General features: G+C 42.2%; 1 protein-coding gene across 6 annotated transcripts in view; it reads left to right on the top strand.

Annotated features, from left to right (window-relative positions):
• FOXP1 (forkhead box P1) overlaps positions 1-18426 on the top strand; it is a 385773-nt gene that overhangs the window by 359893 nt on the left and 7454 nt on the right. For 5 of the 6 annotated variants that reach the window (XM_005149417.4, XM_034065979.1, XM_031049209.2 and 2 more), the window contains 6 exons: positions 3380-3581; positions 3687-3766; positions 4411-4512; positions 9141-9262; positions 11346-11415; positions 14917-15083. In XM_005149417.4, coding sequence (XP_005149474.1) covers positions 3380-3581; positions 3687-3766; positions 4411-4512; positions 9141-9262; positions 11346-11415; positions 14917-15083 — 743 coding nt within the window. The remainder of the gene's footprint in view (positions 1-3379; positions 3582-3686; positions 3767-4410; positions 4513-9140; positions 9263-11345; positions 11416-14916; positions 15084-18426) is intronic. The other variant, XM_034065980.1, reaches the window with a different exon arrangement.

Below are 18426 nucleotides of genomic sequence, written 5' to 3'. Positions count from 1 at the left end.
CAGGCTGCACACAAAATACCAACACGATCAACTTTTCTACTCATAGTAGCTTGTTTTTAAATAGAAAATGCAAACAGGGAGAAACCGTGTCATCAGGAAAAGAAACCCTCCCAACCCGGTCCCTCCCTGATCTTTGCCCTGCACCATCATCCATGGCTGCTTTCACGTTTCTAATTGATGCCAATATTAAGATTTAATAGTTTACCATTCAGATTAATAATTCAAGATGGCAACAAAACCAACACCATTCATAATTTGTTATTCTGCTCTAATTCACAACCGATTTTTCAGCCTTTGCGCTATAGATGCAACAAAGGAAGCAGCGGCGAAGGTCTGCGGAAGGAGCGCAGCCCTCTCCTCCCTTACCCTAGCTCGTGTTTTGGTAACAGCACAGGCAGGGATGGACCCCGGCTGGAAGAGGAGAGTGTCATCAAATAAAACACAGAAAAAGGAAAAACTTCGCTAGCGATCGACAAGGTCGTGTTTCATTAACTTGTTGGTTCAGGCTCGCAAATGGTCGTCGGAGGTGAAACGCGGCAGACTCGCTGCGTTCCAGCTTTTTGTTCTCTCCTTCCTCACAGACTGCAGTCATGTTTAATTTGGAAACTGGGCTCCTTTGGCAAATTAGCAATTAGAACAATTTTGTGGGAATATGTATATGTGTCATTAGGTTTCCTGCAAATTAATAGCAAGAGCAGAGGTCAGGCAGAAATTTTCCACTTGACTGCAGCTCCTCTGTTGAGATTTGGCACTTTGTTTTGGAACGGCCACAGCTGCTCAAAGCCACAGTCTTCCTTTAGGAACTGTCTTTTAATTAGTTTACCTCATAGCCATTATTACAAATATTACTGCCTCCCCTCCTTGAAATAAAATTACTGTTTCTACAAAATATTCCGGTGACATCTTGCACCACTGCACATTGATGGTGGGGTCACTTGGATGCAGCGTTTAATCATTAGATCACCTCCATAAGCATCTCCTAATTAGAGTCCTTACAATACAATTTTATCTGGTAATTAGCTGAGATTGGCTGCTTCCTCTGTAGCTTATTAGTGGCAGCCCAGCAGTGGGTGTGAATCACAGTGTCATTTGTCAAGCCTGTTAAAGCCCCCCCTCCTTTGCTCGTCCTCTTCTGTGTTTATTCCTACTTGCTACCTATGCTGAACAGCCTAAAGAAATTTAACTCAATTCAAATTCTTTAAGCAGGGAACGATGACCTTTGTGGATCCTTCCTTACAGTTCCCTAGTAGAAACAGATTAAATGTTAAGTTTTTACACACTAAAAAAGGAAGGGGACTCTTTTGAAATGGAGTAGTTGGAGCCGTAATGATGAAGCACGAGCAGTGATCTTTGCAACAGGAGGGCCCGGCTGCCGAGCCTGCACTGGAGATGGGCACTTAAAATTGATGCAGATTTGCTCACAGTTATTGGACTGTTAAAAATGTCCATTTAGAAACTGAGATAAAATACAGTAGATTTAACTTCATGGTGAGACCTGTCAGTTGTACTATAATTATCGTCACTGGTCCTTTTATCATATGTAATAGATGGATAACAGGGAGACATTACTATATACATGTCCCTAATCAGTGTCCGTAAATCATGCCAGTCAACAATCGGACTGGGCGGCCCATGGCGGCAATGCTGGCCCTGCGGGGTCTGGGCAGGCATGCTTACCTCCACACTACCGATAGCAGTTCACACTGGTGTGGGAGTCTCTGGGAAATCAATACCCCTATTTCATCACCTTTCACCATCCCTATCTGGGTTCATGCTCTCTGGCTTTGGCATGAAGTCTTAAGTGTTTCCCGCTGGAAGACGAAGCATTGGTTGTAAGCCCCTGCCCAGGGGTGGGGTGTTTGCAGGTCTGCTGCTCACCACCTTCTTTCTTTGGAGATGCGTGTGTGCCACTGCAGCCATACAGTGCTGGGTGTTTGTGGCTGGGGCTTCCCTCTGCTTGCTCCTTCTCACCATCCAGAGGGAAAGAGCAGTCACAATTTACCTGTCACTCAGCTGTACCCTTTCTGTGGGCAGTGGACTTTTTGTGTCGGTGTCCTTTCTGCAATATGAGAGCCTTTTATTTTACACTACCTTTGTTTTGGATAAATCCTATTATTTTTTATAAAGAAACATTATTTGTGGCTATTAACTCATATGAGGTATGCTAATAGGAGTTTTCTTATCTGCTTAGTTTCATACGAGGAAAATTAATACAGTGCCTTATGGATAAACATGAGATATTTAGGGGCATAGCCGAGTACTGCGCCTTGCCTTCATTTGAAAAGGTTTCATGTCAAGCAAAAAGGAATTTTAATAACGAGCAAAAGTTGTAAAATATTTTCCTGTTAAATTCAGTAGGAATTTTGCTACTGACTTCAGTGGGGTCAGGATTTCACCAATATTACTCACAAAACTGCCTAAGGGAAGGAAATGTGGAAGTAGTCAAAGAGCCCTTTTCTCAGTCTTCTTTTCTGATGTTGTAGTTAAGAGATCAGACTGTTTGTTTAAAATACTTCAGCAGGAGTGACCTACTGAGATGGAGAATTGTCTTTCAAAGGATGGTGTAGGGCAAAAAGAAAGGGTCAGGGAGGAATGTGGATGCTGTTATATAAATAGGGTTGTGTATCGAAAGCGCTTGAGTTGGAGCTGGGTTTGATGCACAGCCCTGGAGGCAGTTCTGTCTTACAGCCTGAGGTGGCAAGCTGCCATTTATCCTGGGCTGGGTTTTGTGCAGGTAATGCCGATACCTTCTGTCATGGGATGAAAAAGAAGAGTGGTGCCACTTCTGCAGGACTGAGTCCTTGCAGTATTTCATGCAGTGTGATTAATTAAATTATTCCAGTGTTAACCTACTCTGGGCTTTGCTTTTAAAATGGATGAACAGAGGGGGGAAAAGAAAAAGCCTAAATGCAGAACAGAGAGATTGAGTTTCTCCCTAGTACCTCCCTAGGAAAGTCTTACCTTTTATTTTAAGCCTGATGCCTTCAGTAAAATAGCCAAGAAGACTGATTAGAAGCTATGCATAATGACAGCATGGAAATAAGAGATGTGTGGGGTTTAGACTGTGAAACAATGGAACTAAAAGAAAATACTGAAATTATTATGTGCTGTGTGAGATCTTGTTTTAAGGTTTAGATAAAAATTCATGATTTGGAGTTCCAGCAGCAGGCTACGTTATTCTTTCTTTAAATCTCTTCAGAAATGTTGATATTTATTTCGCTTTACTGGCTCCTGATGGAGATGTTACAAGACCACTTGGCGCCGAAGCAAGTGCTCTCTGCTTCAAACTGAGGAAGACTCCGTTACAAGAATTTTCTTTATGGCCTTTCATTAGCCAGAAATGCCATTTGTAACGAAACCCTCGTCCTTCCCTCCACAGCTGAATCTGGTATCGAGCGTCACGCTTTCCAAGACTGCATCCGAGGCATCTCCGCAGAGCTTACCTCATACTCCCACCACCCCAACTGCACCCATCACTCCTGTCACACAGGGACCGTCGGTCATCACTACCACAAGCATGCACAATGTCGGACCCATCCGGAGGCGGTACTCGGATAAATACAATGTCCCCATTTCTTCAGGTAAAGGGGTTCTGATGGTGTGGCCCCTTTGGTGGGGCAGCTTATGTTGCCTGAAGCCCAGCAGCAGCAGGCTGTGATGATAACAGAACAACTGCTCTTATTTAGCAGATATTGCCCAGAACCAAGAATTTTATAAGAACGCAGAAGTTAGACCACCATTCACATATGCATCTTTAATTAGACAGGTAAGCTGAGCCAAATGTGCATTTGGATTAGGAAAAAAATATCTCCCTATATGTGCACACTCTGGATTAAATAGATTTTCAAACCTTTGGTATGTAAGCGTGCTCAAATGCTCAAACCTTTACTATAAGGGTTTTTAGAACTGCAATATATAACATAATTGCTTTTGATTAAGTATTACAATACGATGTGATTATTAGGAAATTCATTTCACACAACAGTGAAAATGAGCCTGTTTAAAGATGGCAAGTCAATTATCACAAGCTACAGTAATCTCTGATCCCTAGAATTAATCTGAGCTCTAAATAATTACTGAGCTTTAATCAGCTAGTGAAATGTTTTGCATTTCTCTTTGATTCTGCTTTATGAATGACTGATAAATTAATATTTCTGTAAGGAAACAGAAATAAAAACTCAAAACAATTAGATAATTCCATTTTGAATTTTGCCATTGAACTGTTAAATACAGCCATTAATCTTAGTTCATATTGTGAAAAACCTCCTTTAGGTTTTTTTTTTCTCCAAATCTCTTCTTCTTTCTTCCTTTCTTCCTTTTTTTCCTTTCTGTATTTGGTAAAGTAAAACCGTGAGTGTATTTTGTACTGGTGTGCTCATAACTGATGTTGCAATCGCTTTGCTTCACAAGGCCATCCTCGAATCGCCAGAAAAACAGCTAACACTAAACGAAATCTACAACTGGTTCACGCGAATGTTTGCTTACTTCAGACGCAACGCAGCGACATGGAAGGTAAGCCTTGGCCCACCTGTGCCTCTTGCCTTTGCTGTCTGACATGTACAGAATAGATGTTGCTGATGACATAACAAATTGTAACGACGTGTGGACATGAAAATTCAGATCAGCAGTTTTGACACACACTGGGTGCCTTATCTGCAGGAACAGTTTGATATTTGGCAGAAAAACTCTTCTGCCTTTGAAAACCACTAATTGAATCCCCATTATTGGCTTTTATGTTCTGTGATTATGTCACGAGTTCCTCTGTGTGGTTTCTGCTAGCAGTGAAACTCAAGCCCTTCAGCTGGAACGTATTAGGGAAGAAAAAAAGGAGGTAAAGTTATTGTGTCAGAAGATACAGTGTTTGTCTGTTAGTTATGCAGACTGTAATCACAACGACCACTTTTTTCCCTAGGATCTATAGATCAGTGGATTTCTTTCCTCAATCGACTGACTCTTAACTGCATACACAGATCTGTTGCAAACCTCTTTTTTATAGTTTAGATTGCACATCAGAAGCTTATTGAGCATAACATGGAAGAAGCAAGCTCCACAATAAGATATGTGTTTTACAGAAATAAACTTGTTTTTTGACACTTTAATTTCCTCTCATAACTACCTCAGATATTGCTGGATAAGAGGTCTGAGGAGTTAATTTTATTTGGTATTTTGGGGGGCCACTTCTTCTCTTATATGTGGCATTATAATAGCCGTGCTGGCTTCTGAAGCTTGTGCAATGACAAATGAATGAATCTAATAACAGGATCTTGTATTGCTGTAAAAATTGCACTCCTGGTAGTGTGAGTTTCTCTTAATCTAGGCGACTGTTGCTCTCAAGCAACTTCATATGGCCAGGGAGGATGAGTATGTTGCATACATGCGGTTTCATCAGCTCCTGTTTTTCCTGTCTCAGTCTGCATTTACAATTAATTCCTTTTAGACTATAGAGCTAAAAATGGTCCTTGGAAGTTAGCTTGGGTTTTAGCAGCATGTTTTGCTTTTAATTCAGATCCCAGCACAATGTTGTAAATTTTTAACCTTGGTTTAGAAACTCTTAGGTTCAGGAAAAGTCTCTATGATTGCTGCTTTGATTCTTCACTGAAGCTGGAAAACATGAGCAGTGTTTCACTTTGCAGCTTCCGTACTATCCAGAAAGGAAATTAACTTTCCCTGATTTAAGATCCTTTTAGACCTGCCTGTCTTTTGCTGCTGGAGTGGTTCCAGTAGGACTATTCAGCAGCTGCAGGTGTGGGTGCTAAAGTAAAAATCCTATTTAATTCCAGCAGCAAAGGGAAGGGAAATGGAAGGGGAGTGGAAGAAGGTAGCAGGCAGCCCTAGTTGTATTTCCTACAAGGCTAGTCTTAGGAATTAGCTTTGTGCATCACATAAAATCTAGTCCCAGAAGCCACATACACTTGTAGTGTGCAGAGGAGGACAAGGGAAGCTGAGCTCCAGACCCTCGGGCTTGCAGAAGGGCAAGGTGTGTCCCAGGAAGGCTGGTACTCTTTGGAGTCCTTGTGCAGGTGCTCACGTCCTGCTTTGCTTAACGGAAGAAGAGCTTCACCCCATGTTCCACCAGCAAAATTTTCAACTGCTCCAAGTAATACAGGTTTTTCTGCTGAAGACTGCTCAGATTTATGCCAGCCTTCAGGAACAGCGGGGATGAAAATGCAGCTCTGGATTGGCATGATGGGAAGCCCACGGGGCGCAGAACAAGCACAAGGGGCTAATTGCAGAATCAGAATAATTTGAATATATACGTGCTGATTTGCACTCACCTTCAGCTAATGCTTGGGGGGCATTTGGGTTAGTGTTCCCCAAGTTTAGGGTCAGGGTTTGGTGTAAGCAAGCTTCCCTGAGCCCTCTTTTAAAAACACAGAAGAGTGCAGGAATAAAGACCTTTACAAAATGAACCTCTTTCCCAAAATGCAGTACAGCAGAGCCTGAGCAGTTATTAAAATAACAAACCCTTTCATTTACTACATTCAAGCATGTTCAGGGTAATTTTTGTGCAAAAGTGGCTTGCATACAAATATTTTTAACAAGGTAAATATATAATCTTACAATAATAGCTCCTAATTTTTCTGTTAAGCTGATTGCTGGGGGAGCACTGTGAACTGGTTCTGACAGGTCAAAGGCAATGTCTGTTTGCGTTTGAGTTTTTGGAGTAATTTGCTGGCACAGAGTCGCAGCCATGAGGCACAGGCTGCAGGTGTGGCTGCAGAACGTTGGGGTATTGTTCAAATAAATCTGTTAGATAGCAAGTATCCAGAGGCAGGCGAAACAAAACAATTCTTTTCTGCCATGAATTCCGTAAATGAGTGATCAGATGGAAAACAGAAAGTGAGAGCAGCGCTTCATGGATGTCTTGCAAATATTCAACTTGTCTGTCTCAACATATCCAGCAGCCTAACCATCAGTTGCATGTTGACTTCAAGAGAACAAAACCAGACTGTAGAGTATTTTCCAGGATTAATGTAAAGAGGAATACAAATACTTCTGCTCAACCATGTATTTAGAGACTGTTTACAAATCTAGAGATCTCTCTTTTCTGAACTTCGCTGTGTACGTTTGATCAACTGCTGTATGAGCTACAAGATCAGCTTTCACTGAGGGAAATAGCATTATTATTCTTACGTTTTGCTCCAGACTTGACAGTGTTCCCATTTTCACAGGAAACTGCCTGAGTTACCCAGATGTGGGCCAGCAGCCCTGTGTCAGGTTGCACTAATGCAGCACCCACCAGCAGTTGCTGAGCTGGCTGATTTTAGCCCATAAGGTGTGGGGCTTTGGGATGTTTTTCCTCCACCTTAAAGTCAGGGATTTTGCCAAAAATTTCAAAAGTAGTGAAATCTGGAAGAGGTGGGAGGAGGAAAAGCAAAATAGTTAAAAAGTAAGGGCAGAAGAAAGTAAGAAGAGCAGGAGGTAGCCCTGATGGGAACATTTGGGTCTCTGCTACATTTCTGCTTTGCTGAGAGGGAAAGCATATTCAAGGTTAATTTTTCCACCATTTCACAAGCAGATTAGGGTGGAAAAGCCAAAGTGCTGGGACTGAGCACCTATAGCCAGAGGAGATGCATTTGCACTCAAGCAACTGCTGTGTGAAGGCAATTTGAGCCCTGAAACTTTTCCTGCACCATGGGCAGGAGTGTGGGGACTGTGCTGGTGATTGCAGAGAAATGGAAAAGTAGCAGAAGACTCTTAGCCTTTCCCTCCAAGGCACACACACCACTGCCTCTTAATTTACATGACAAATGCACTGTGCATACCCTTTGTTTGCACAGTGATTTAGACATTCATGATTAGAGCTCCTTTTCACAGTGCAGACCCGATGTTCATTAAAAAAAAAAAGCCAACAAAAAAAACCCCTAAGAAGACAACGAAGGAAGGAAAAAAATTGTAGTCTCTTAGTTGCCTAGACCCAGGCCATGTGTTTGGCTGGCATTGTGCCTGCTAACGAGTCAACCAGATTGACTAAATCAGTGGTGCCAGTGATAGGGAATTTGTTCGCCTGTATATTCTCAGCAAATGGCTTCTTCTGTTTTCCCTGTTTACCAAGCCCCTTTCAGCAGCACTGGGGACAAGCTCCATGTACAAATTCCAGTGGCTTTGTAGACTCATAGAATTGTTCAGGTTGGAAAAGACCTTTAAGATCATCAATTCCAACTGTTGTAGTAGGGTATTTGCTCAGAAAGCTCCTAAAACAGGGAAGGAGCATGACACTCTGAGGAATAACAAGGCTCTCGGCACCATTTCAGAGGGAGCAGGGACGGAAAAGCCAACAGCTTGCCAGGACATAGCGAGGTGTGTCATTATGTCTGGCTTCATTAAAGGTCCAAGCACATCGGAGAGGTTGGCCTGGCTCATCCTTTTGCAGCACCAAGCTGCATACAGGACATCTGAGCATCGGATGCCACGAGTGTGGGTCCCTCTGGGTGATGAGCTGTGGGGATATTATCACTTTGTTCCAGAGGGCCCTCCTCATGTTTTCACTTGGCAGAGGCTCAGATCAGTCAGTACAGTAGTCTGCCAGAAATAGGAGCCAACTTCCATATAAGAGCAGGTCATGGAGGCAGGAGTCAGTGCTGGGCTGGGCAGTGGGGTGCTGCCGAACCCCCGGTCCATGCAGTGGGTATGGAAGGAGGTTCAGCACCTGATTCACATTAGCCCAGCTGCGGGAAGCCACAACAACACCCGCTCCAGTGCCTCCCTGCTAAATTGAGCTGTCTGTACTTGCGTGAAATCCTTTCTAACTGTTTTCTTTTTCAGGAGGGGAGAAGTTTCTCTTTACAGAGTGTATATATTTGTTTTGAAAATGTCTGAGCAATGTTCCTCTTGTATTCTGTATGAAATGTGTTGTATTATACAACGTGCATGCTTAAGATGATGGCTCTTCTCATTCACACTGGGGATAATTGATAAGAGTAACTTAAATTTTTAATCTCAGGTTTAAGCTCGTATTTATTTTGTCTTTGCAAAAGAAGATGTAAAGAGCTGGGGAAAGCAAGCGGGTGCGGGGAGGGCAAGGGGCTTAACATTGCAAAATGAGGTCTGTCAAGCTGACTGTGCTGCTGTTCTTGGACAATGATGAGCATTTTCTCATAGAAAGTTTTTGAATGTTTTCTCTTTTATACTTGCTGCAGAATGCAGTGCGTCATAATCTTAGTCTTCACAAGTGTTTTGTGAGAGTAGAAAACGTTAAAGGGGCAGTATGGACAGTGGATGAACAAGAGTTCCAAAAACGAAGGCCACAAAAGATCAGTGGGTATGTCCACCATGTTTGAACTTCTTAGCCTAGCTTGGATCATGCTTACAGTTTAACGTAGAGGCTTTTGGCTGCTAGCTGGTGTTAGACCAACCACAGGTGGTTTCGCATTGTTTCAGTTAAGGGAAACCAAGACAAACATCTCATCACTACTGTTTGTATGCCCACCAGTACCCTGACCCTGCTTGCTTGGTGTTTGTTGCATCACATGCTAGTAGCTTTTAGGTGGCAATGCATATTAACCCTCACAAACCATTTGCTTATGCTTATTGCATTTTATTTTCTTTTTCCTTTTCCCTGTATTTGATGTCTGTTCTGTCCCCGATCCCGTGTCCCTTTGTTTCCACTTCATCTCCTTTGCTGCTGCTCTTGTCCCAGGGTGCCATTCGCACCAACCTCTCACTGCATAAGTGCTTTATCAGAGTAGAGGATGAGTTTGGGTCCTTTTGGACTGTTGATGATGAAGAGTTTAAACGTGGCCGTCATATTCAACGAGGCCGTCCTCGAAAATACTGCCCTGATGAAAACTTTGGCGAGCTTGTTGCACAGTAAGAGCTTTTACTTGCTTTAATTTTTTTTTCTGCTGTTGCTTTGCTTTGCATGATTTACCCATCTCATGTAGACTTGCATTTCACGAAATAGTGACATCACCTTTGCTGCTAAAGAAGCAAAATTTTTGGTTGTTATGTGTATTTTGTGTGTCCTACTCTGATAATCCAAATGCCTATAGTAATAACTCTCCTTTGACATGCCTGTGATAGCATTTGTTTATAGTGCAATACAGACTAAAATAATTATCTATGCTAGCACAGAAATGCTGCTATAGACCTGTCAGGAAGACAGATACATGCCAGAAAAGGCTTTAGATAAGTTTTAATTCTGATGTTTTCCTTTGCTTTTAGTTGTATGCTTTGTTTTGCAAAGAAATAGAGTAAGGTGCTTATAAAACAGAAATGCTGAATTAACTTCAGAAAGTTTGGAAGTGCAGTGAGACCAGCTGTAAAGATTATAATCGACAGGCCAACCTGTGTCTACAACAATGGTGCACAAATATTCCTGGGGTTCCCAAAGCAATTTTCTTTGACCTTTACTTGAAGTCCATCTCTCCAGGACAACTGATCCTTGCTGGTCCCTGTGGGAGGGACTCAGTTAAGACTCTTCTCACCATGATTTATTCCCACATGAAAAAAAAATAACCCAATACTAAGCAGTGAGTGCTAAAACTTGTTGGAGATTTTTTGCATTGTCACTTTTTATCTAGGTTGTATTTGATGATTCTTTTTAATATTTTTCCCCCCCTCTGGTGGAACCAGTGGTATTTAGATGCCTGCTACAGAGAGAGCACATATGCGTGGCATTCATTTTCCTCAAATCCGACCCCTTATGTAAACCTAGGATGAGTAAAGTAAGGGTCCAGAATAGCACACCAGAATAGTTTTTATTAAAATGGCCTTTAGGGCAGCACAGTGTTCTGTGTGGTCTGTACTGCATTGCTGCAGTGCAGCAGTCCCTGCTGTCATGCATCCATGCCTGCAGCCCCAGACTGTGAGGGTGATGGTGTAGGCAGTCCCTTTCGGGCCATTGCCTGGCAGGAAGTAACGTGGCTCAAATCCTCTGTCATCACCATCCCCTGCTCCATTGCGAGGGACTCTGCTGCGAGCGACTTCGAGGATGATTTGCATGAAGCAGTATTTAAAATGTCCCGTGATGCTTTTGCTCATAGCTCCTCATGATGGACCTTTACATGGTAACTGGCTCCCAGACACGGCGAATATTGGAGAATTTCTCCTGAACACAGCTAAAATGAGCAGAGATGCCAAGATGTGCTGCTAATGCAGGGTAGTAGAACACATGGTGAGGTAACGTTGAGAGATAATGATGTTCCTTATTTAGTAAAGGCAAATATGATAACTGTAGCCTGAAACTCAGTTATTTTCTTTAAATTAAAAAAAAAGAGAAGAACTTGTGTGGAAAACCAGTCTCAGCTCTAGTTTTCTGGTGTGGGAGGAAGCATTACATGCTTGAAACGCTCGCACAGAAGTTGGTTGCATTTAACTCTCCTTTTTATGTTTTTCTTATGCAGTAACCCTTCTCTTATTAAAAACATACAGACCAGCCACACCTACTGCACACCTCTCAATGCTGCTTTACAGGTAAGATTAATGACTGTAGCGAATATGCAACAGAGGCGTGTGTCTTCCCCACTCATTTCAAAATATATTAGCCTTGCTCTAATTAGATATTAAATTTTAATTCCGTTAAACTTTTTTCTTAAGTGCATAAAGCATCATAGTCCCTGGAGGCAAACACATATCAGGCTGCTTCAGCATTAGCTAGATGCTTAGCATTTTGAATATTGTGGCAAAAAAATTAAAAGTTCACTTATTAATATTTATCAGCAGTATCATAATTTCCATCCTCTTATTTCAGAATTTCACTTGAGGCAAAAATACCACAAGTGTAATTACTCTAGCACAGCTATTAATGTGCTGAATGATAGGATACTGCGGCACGTGACCTTCTATTGTTCATGGGTTTAAAGAGAAAGCAGATCATTTTTCCCCCTTTTCTTTTAAGGGCTATTTTTGCATATCTTCCTATTGTTAGTAGAAAATAAACCTCGCAATTCCTATAGAAAAAAAAGATTATTTTTATTGATTTAAACTGTAAGACACAAATTCTGTTTTTTCACTCTGTAGGCATGCACAAATGTTGGTACACAATTAGTAACTTGCAGCCTAAAAGTGTGCATGTCTCCAGCTCTTTTTCATGTGCTGTAATTTTTTTCCCTCTCTACAAATTCCTGAGTCTATCTCAGAAGCACGAGGTAAAGTCAGTGTTTGCTACATGAAACAAAGATATGAATGCATTACTGTGCCCTGAATTTGCAAGGGGGTGTGTGTATGTTTGTGTGGGGTTCAAGTCCGTTCCATACATTGTGAATTAATCCATGTGTGGTTGCACCCCAGTTGTTTGTTGAGGGTTGCTTCTTGAGAAGTTCACTAATGGCTGTGAGTATTTGCTTGGGCATCTGCATTTTGTGAAAGGTTTAGCAGACTTCTCTTTACAGAACCAAGAAACAGATTATTAGGAGAAAAACAAATGTTTCTTCTCATTTGAGTTCGTGCAGTAACTTCTGAAAAGCAGAGGAAAGCATGTTTAAATGAAGCAACTGTAAATACCATTCATTAGTAACTTATTTTCCCTTGAGTCTTCTGAAGTGTGATTTTTTAAAGACTGCTTTGTCTCTTGAATAGTATTAAGATTACAAGCACATTTTACATTCATGAGGCTGAAAGGCAAAAATGAAATGATCCTGCATTTCTTCACATTGTTAACTATGTGACTAATTTCAATTAATATGCTTGTCATATGGAACTGTTCGTGTTTTATTTCCGAAACACGTGTCGTTGTCGTCATCTCCATCCATTCTTGTCTTTTGTGATAACCTCCAAATTGTTTCCATTTCCCTCTTTTCCTGGAAGTGGCATGTATTTGTGCCCACCCCCCATAGGATCGTGTGAACTGAATTGATAGAGAGAAGAGACTGGGCCAAACCACTGTGACTCCTCTAATAAATGGGGGTGAACAATATACATTGCCTGGGACAGGGCCTCTTTTTGGTTGAAAATATACCAGCAGATTCATCTCTGCTCTCCTCTCTCATTGGATTTTGGAGGCGAAATCCCAGCAGGTGCTCAGATGCTGTGCAGGCGTTTGGGCGAATACATCTGGTGGCTGGTGCCATGTTGGCATTTCAGACCTCTCTTGGGCAGCAACCTTCCTCTTAGGACACAAAGCCACTTTATCTGCTAGTGCCTGTGTTCAGCCTAATTAAGGAGCAATGTCCCCCTGGTCTTTTGGGGACATCACCAAAGACTGGTTCTTTGCACATCCCTGGGATGGCAGGCTGGTTTTCTTTGCCTGTGGGGTGTCAGAGCTGCCCCTCTCCTTCACCCAGACCCCTCTGACGTCTTCCCTTGTGTGAGGAAGAAGCAGCAGCTCTCTCCCCTCTGTGTGTGGAAGGGACTCCAGCTCTCACCAGAGCTTTCTTTTCCCAGCGGGTAACTGGGGGCTCCCAAAGCACCCCACTCCTCTCTTATTATCTTTATAGCTGATATTCCTCATGTCCCACCTCTCCCCCAGTAAATTGCTTTACTGCAATTACAAGTTATCACTATGGGTGAAGAACTTGAGTCATTATTTTGCCAAGTGCAGGAAATGTGAACCATTCTTTGCATCCCCTAATCACAATGAGTTTGCCGGTTGTTGAATCAAGAAGATAAAAATAATCCTCCCTGTTAGAATAGCTTTTGTAATCATGTGTGACACATAGGGCTGCACATGGAGAGGTCAGCGTAAGGAAGAATAAAAGGGGCTGTGCTCCTGAAGATGCTGCAGTCAGTGTTGGTCTTTCCTTCCTTTCCTCAGCCTGGTCTCTGTCTGTGCTTGTGAACAACTCTGCTGGCTCAGATAGCAACAAGCAAGTTTTGTCCCATGAATTAGGAGCAGGCGAGAGCATTCAGTGGGGAGTACATTTGCATGGATTCTCCTCCCAGGGGCAGGGTTTGAATCACACAGACCTGGAGAGCCTTATGGAGTTTTTTACCTCCGCTGCTGCAGCCGTCTGACCTCCCTCTGGAGCAGGTTGAGCGCTGCCGAGCCAGCATCTATAGCTCTCCAGCACTCAGAAATCTGTGGATGATGTCAGCCAGATCCAGCTGGGATGGGTGAAATGGTTGAATGTCCTTCAAGTCCCTGGGTGCTGCAGCCTTTGAAAGCTGCGCATCCCATCCCTGCCAAGCACTTGGCTCCTCCAGGGCTTGGGGCTTCTGCACTCAGGCCACTGCCACACTGGGCACAGGACTGTGCTTTCAACATGAGCTAATACTGATACACAGTAAATATTAGCAGGCAGAATGGTGGGAATCAGAAGGAAGATATTTAACAGTTTATTCTCTTCCTACAAAGATTTCCATTTAGAAAGTTAACTCCAGTGTGTCTCTGCATGGCATTTCCTTAGAACAAGTTAAAATGGAAATAAAATGGTCAGGTCTGTATTAACTAAGGTAAGAGCTGAGTTGCTGAGGCTTAAAAAATTCACATGGACTGGTTCAGCTCTCAGGTGGATCAGTACAACTTGACTGATCCAGTTAATACTAACCACTGGTTCACACTTGGGTCCCAAGGAAAACCAAACAGTACCGCTGCCCTCCTGCTTGGTGCCCATTTGGTCTGGTACAAAGTTAAGCAGCTCAGCAAGTCCTGATTTTTTTTCCCCATTTCATTAAAAACAAAACCCAAACACAAACCTAAGCCACAAAAAAACCCCAAGGCCCCAAACATAATTTTGCAAAATGAAAATAGGAAAAGGATGTTTTATTTTTTCCAGGGGATTTAATTCCAAATAGGGAATGGAAAGCTTCGTCCTCTCACAAGCCCTTATAGTTATGAATGCTTAAACCCAGATGTAAATGATGTTAAATTTCCCTTGGTGGAATCAGGGTAATACCTATCAGAAAGCACAATATTTTAAAACCTGGTAATTGCAAATAATGTAGATGTGGAGAATGTTTTGGAAGAAGTGAGCGTGTTGTACAATGTATAAAAACGTTAGTCATGGCTCCTCATATATTTGTTTGTGTCCTTGGCAGGCTTCAATGGCTGAGAACAGTATACCTCTATACACTACTGCTTCCATGGGAAATCCCACTCTGGGCAATTTAGCCAATGCGATGAGGGAAGAGCTCAATGGTGCAATGGAGCATACGAACAGTAACGGGAGTGACAGTAGTCCAGGACGTTCCCCTATGCAAGCAATGTAAGTACAAAAGTGGCACGTGTGTGGCTCTAGGATTGTCTTACTGTCTGCTAAGTGTGATTCTGGAGACTTTTCTTCATGGTTGGTTCCTGAGGTTAATGGATGAATCAGCAAGAAGAGACATCTCCACTTGGTGACATGCTTAGGTTCTTTAGAACGTAAAAAGGTTGTTTACCAGTTTCCACATAAAACCCATCAGCTCGATCCAGTCAAACAAGCACACAGAGCTGTAAAATTGTTCTCAATTCTTGTCTTTAAACTTAGCAAAATCTCATAGGCAACTGCATTTCTTGGAGAAAAAAAATATGATTTCTTTCCCCTTTGGACCATGCGACAAGTGTGGCTGGTGGAGCAGAGCTGGGAAATGGGCTTGTTTGGTGGGTCTAAAAAGAACCACTCAACACACAACGGCCTTACTAAGCATTAACGATGGCACACGTGAAGGTCTGCTTGATTTATAGGTTGCTCTTAAAATATCAAAAGGAAAATTAATAGGAGCATTATAGCAACAGACGGCAGTATAATGAGGGCATATATAACCACATGAAGTAATGGGGGATTGCTGTCCCTGCTCAACGTGAATGGCACCCGGGCAGCAAGCTGGCGCAGGAAAAGGGTAAGGCAGGAAGGGTGTGATGCCCCGATGGGTGTGCTCAGTATTTATGGGGTGATGGAGTGAGTTTGCAAAGCTGTAAACTCTCCCCTCCCCTCACATTACACACTGGGTAATTGGCGGCTGGTGAGGAAGCTGGCGTTTATAAGTCTCGTAGTTCTTGAGCAGTTGGGTACCTGTGTGAATGACCATGTGCAAGAGCCACGCTGCCTTTTTGCTCCTCACAACAGGCTGTAAAATTACTGGCTGGATTGCCACAGCTCACATTACACATTAAAAAGAGAACTAATTTGTAGTCTTTTGCTTCAAAGTAATTTGAATAAGGGATTTACAAAAGTAAGTCTAAATCAAAAAGTAGAAAAACATTAACCTAATACCATGATTGTAATTAGTTGTGAAACTAATTAGCATTTAATGGCAAAAAAAAAGTTTCCCACCTGCATAATGTGTTGTCAGAGGGGAGGGGGCACGAAGGAATCTGAGGCTCTGGGTGCTTTGATATTGCAGCATTTTAAATTAGTGCACAAAGTGCTTTGAAAAAAAAACTTTAAAGATGGTAACATTCATTTTTAATTAATAATTAATTTAAACATTGTCTTTCGCCATTTACTTCAAAACATTCAAATATCGTGTTTAGCTTTTCCAGTGATTGTTTGTGCAGTATTAATTATCTCCCTCCAAAGTAGCGTTGCATGACACACTTTCCATCCCTCACAAACGGATTCATCTTGAGGCAGTTTTAGTCACAATTCGTTATCCTCTGCCCCGTGACCATGTAGGGCTGGCATGAAGGAGGAGTGGGGGGACATGGCTTTTCTCCAGAAACAAGACTTCTCCCAAGGGTTTCTCCTGGCCTAACAGAGAGGGATGAATGTTTATGATGTTGCGTTAATCCAAGTAATTATTTTTTAGCAAGTTCAAGGCTAGTGTAGTTCATGCACTTCTCATTTCACCTAAGGTTTTGTTGTCTTTGAAGAGACTGCAAGGAGGGAAAAATAACTGAGTTGAAACAGGCTAGGACATCTTCCAGAACTGTGCATAGCTGTGGCCTTTGTTGCACTTAATAATCATCTCTTAGCACATTGATACCAAGGTGAGGGGCACAGAACAAATACTGGAGAGAGAGGAGGTCGGGGGGAGCGATGCCTCATTTTCATTATTCACCAGAAAATCCAATTTTCTGTTGTAATATGGAAATGATTGTTTCCTGAGTGTTTTCATTTTCTCAGAATTGATAATATATGTGTTCTCTGCTCAACATTTCTTTTTGCTTAAGTAAAATGTGGCCGGGTGATGTTCCAATAGCAGCCTCTGAGCTTCCCCTTAAAATGGTGTTTCTAAGTAGTTCGAAGGGATCTAAAGCCAGAACACCATTCACTCATCACGGGGTTTTACCGTGTTTACTAAATACAGTCATGAGTCAACAGCAAATTTCCAGACGCTGTGCAACCTCTTCTTTCCCGTCAGCCTGCTTTGCTAATGACATTTTCCATTTTTTTCTCTGAACAGATTTCCTTGTCATCATGCAAATTATTTTTTAAACTATTTCAGTGTATTAGAAGAAATCAAGCTTTAAACTTTATTGTAAGGTTTAAAGGACCTTGTTAACATGACAGCTAAGAAGTCTAACACTTTAGCTGAAGTCTTATTACTGCTCATTCGTTTCCTTTTTATGACACATTGAACCACAGCTAGGTTTTTTCTTTTTTTCCCCCCCTTCTCTCTCCCTCCTTTTGAAACACTAGAAAGTAGTCGCATAATTACAGCTTGGGGACATAACACTTTCATCCTGATATGCTCCAAAGGTAGCCACAAAGCAAACTACTCCATGCTGTGTGCACCACCAGTACTCAGTGGCTTTAAACAACAGTCAGCTTTATTAAAAACTCCTCTGTTCCCAGAGTGGACAAACAAAAGAATTACTCAGATGTGAAAAGAAGGGGAATCTGTGTTCAGCAAGGTTATTTATTGTTAACCCCTTCTGGAGTCTTAGGCGTCTACTTAAAAGGAATGTGCTGAGATTCTGCTACTATAAAAACAGCAATGGGAAACCCTTTCTTTTTTCTTCTCTTTGTCTGCCCCCCACCCCCTCTGCTTTTGGTTTTTTTTTTTGCCTTTTTGCTTAGGCCAGCATTTACCTTTTCTGTAATTCAAGAAACTGAATCCTTTACTATCTAAAGGAAGTTTTCCTTCCCCAGTTTGGGGTTTTGGTGAACTGGTAAATAGAGATGCAAGCTTAACTTGAGAGATACAAACGTCTCCCTTTGCCCTTGAGCTTATTTAACCTTATTTATTTCAGTTGCTCTGAAATGTTTAAGCAAAATCACAGATTCAGTGAGGTTTCCTCCTCACACGCTACTTTGTGGTTACAGCTGACAGAGTACACAAGGAGTTGATTTTTTGTTGTTGTTGATTTCCTGACAGATCTCTCCCCAGGGGGTGTGTTTCCCAGATACCCTCCTAATTTGGGGGATGGAGTTTTTTACCAGGCACGCTGTCTGATGTTTGTGCAACACGTGAGCTGCTGGAGGAGGCTGGCGTGGCTGTGCCTCCCCATGGCTTTCTGGCCCTTTCTGGCTTTGTCTTGCTTGGGGTCAAACAGCCATTTTCACAACTCGGTGCTTGCTTTGCTTTTCACTCCTGAAGTTTTGGGCTTTTTTGACTTCTGGAAACTACACCAAACCTCAAAGAGAAACTCAGTTAAAACCACCTGGTTTCACCTGCTTTCAT

This window comes from Melopsittacus undulatus, chromosome 9 (assembly GCF_012275295.1).
Source record: "Melopsittacus undulatus isolate bMelUnd1 chromosome 9, bMelUnd1.mat.Z, whole genome shotgun sequence".
NCBI lineage: Eukaryota > Metazoa > Chordata > Aves > Psittaciformes > Psittaculidae > Melopsittacus > Melopsittacus undulatus.
Note: the sequence above shows the minus strand (reverse complement) of the source record. Positions and strands in the feature narration are given on the sequence as shown.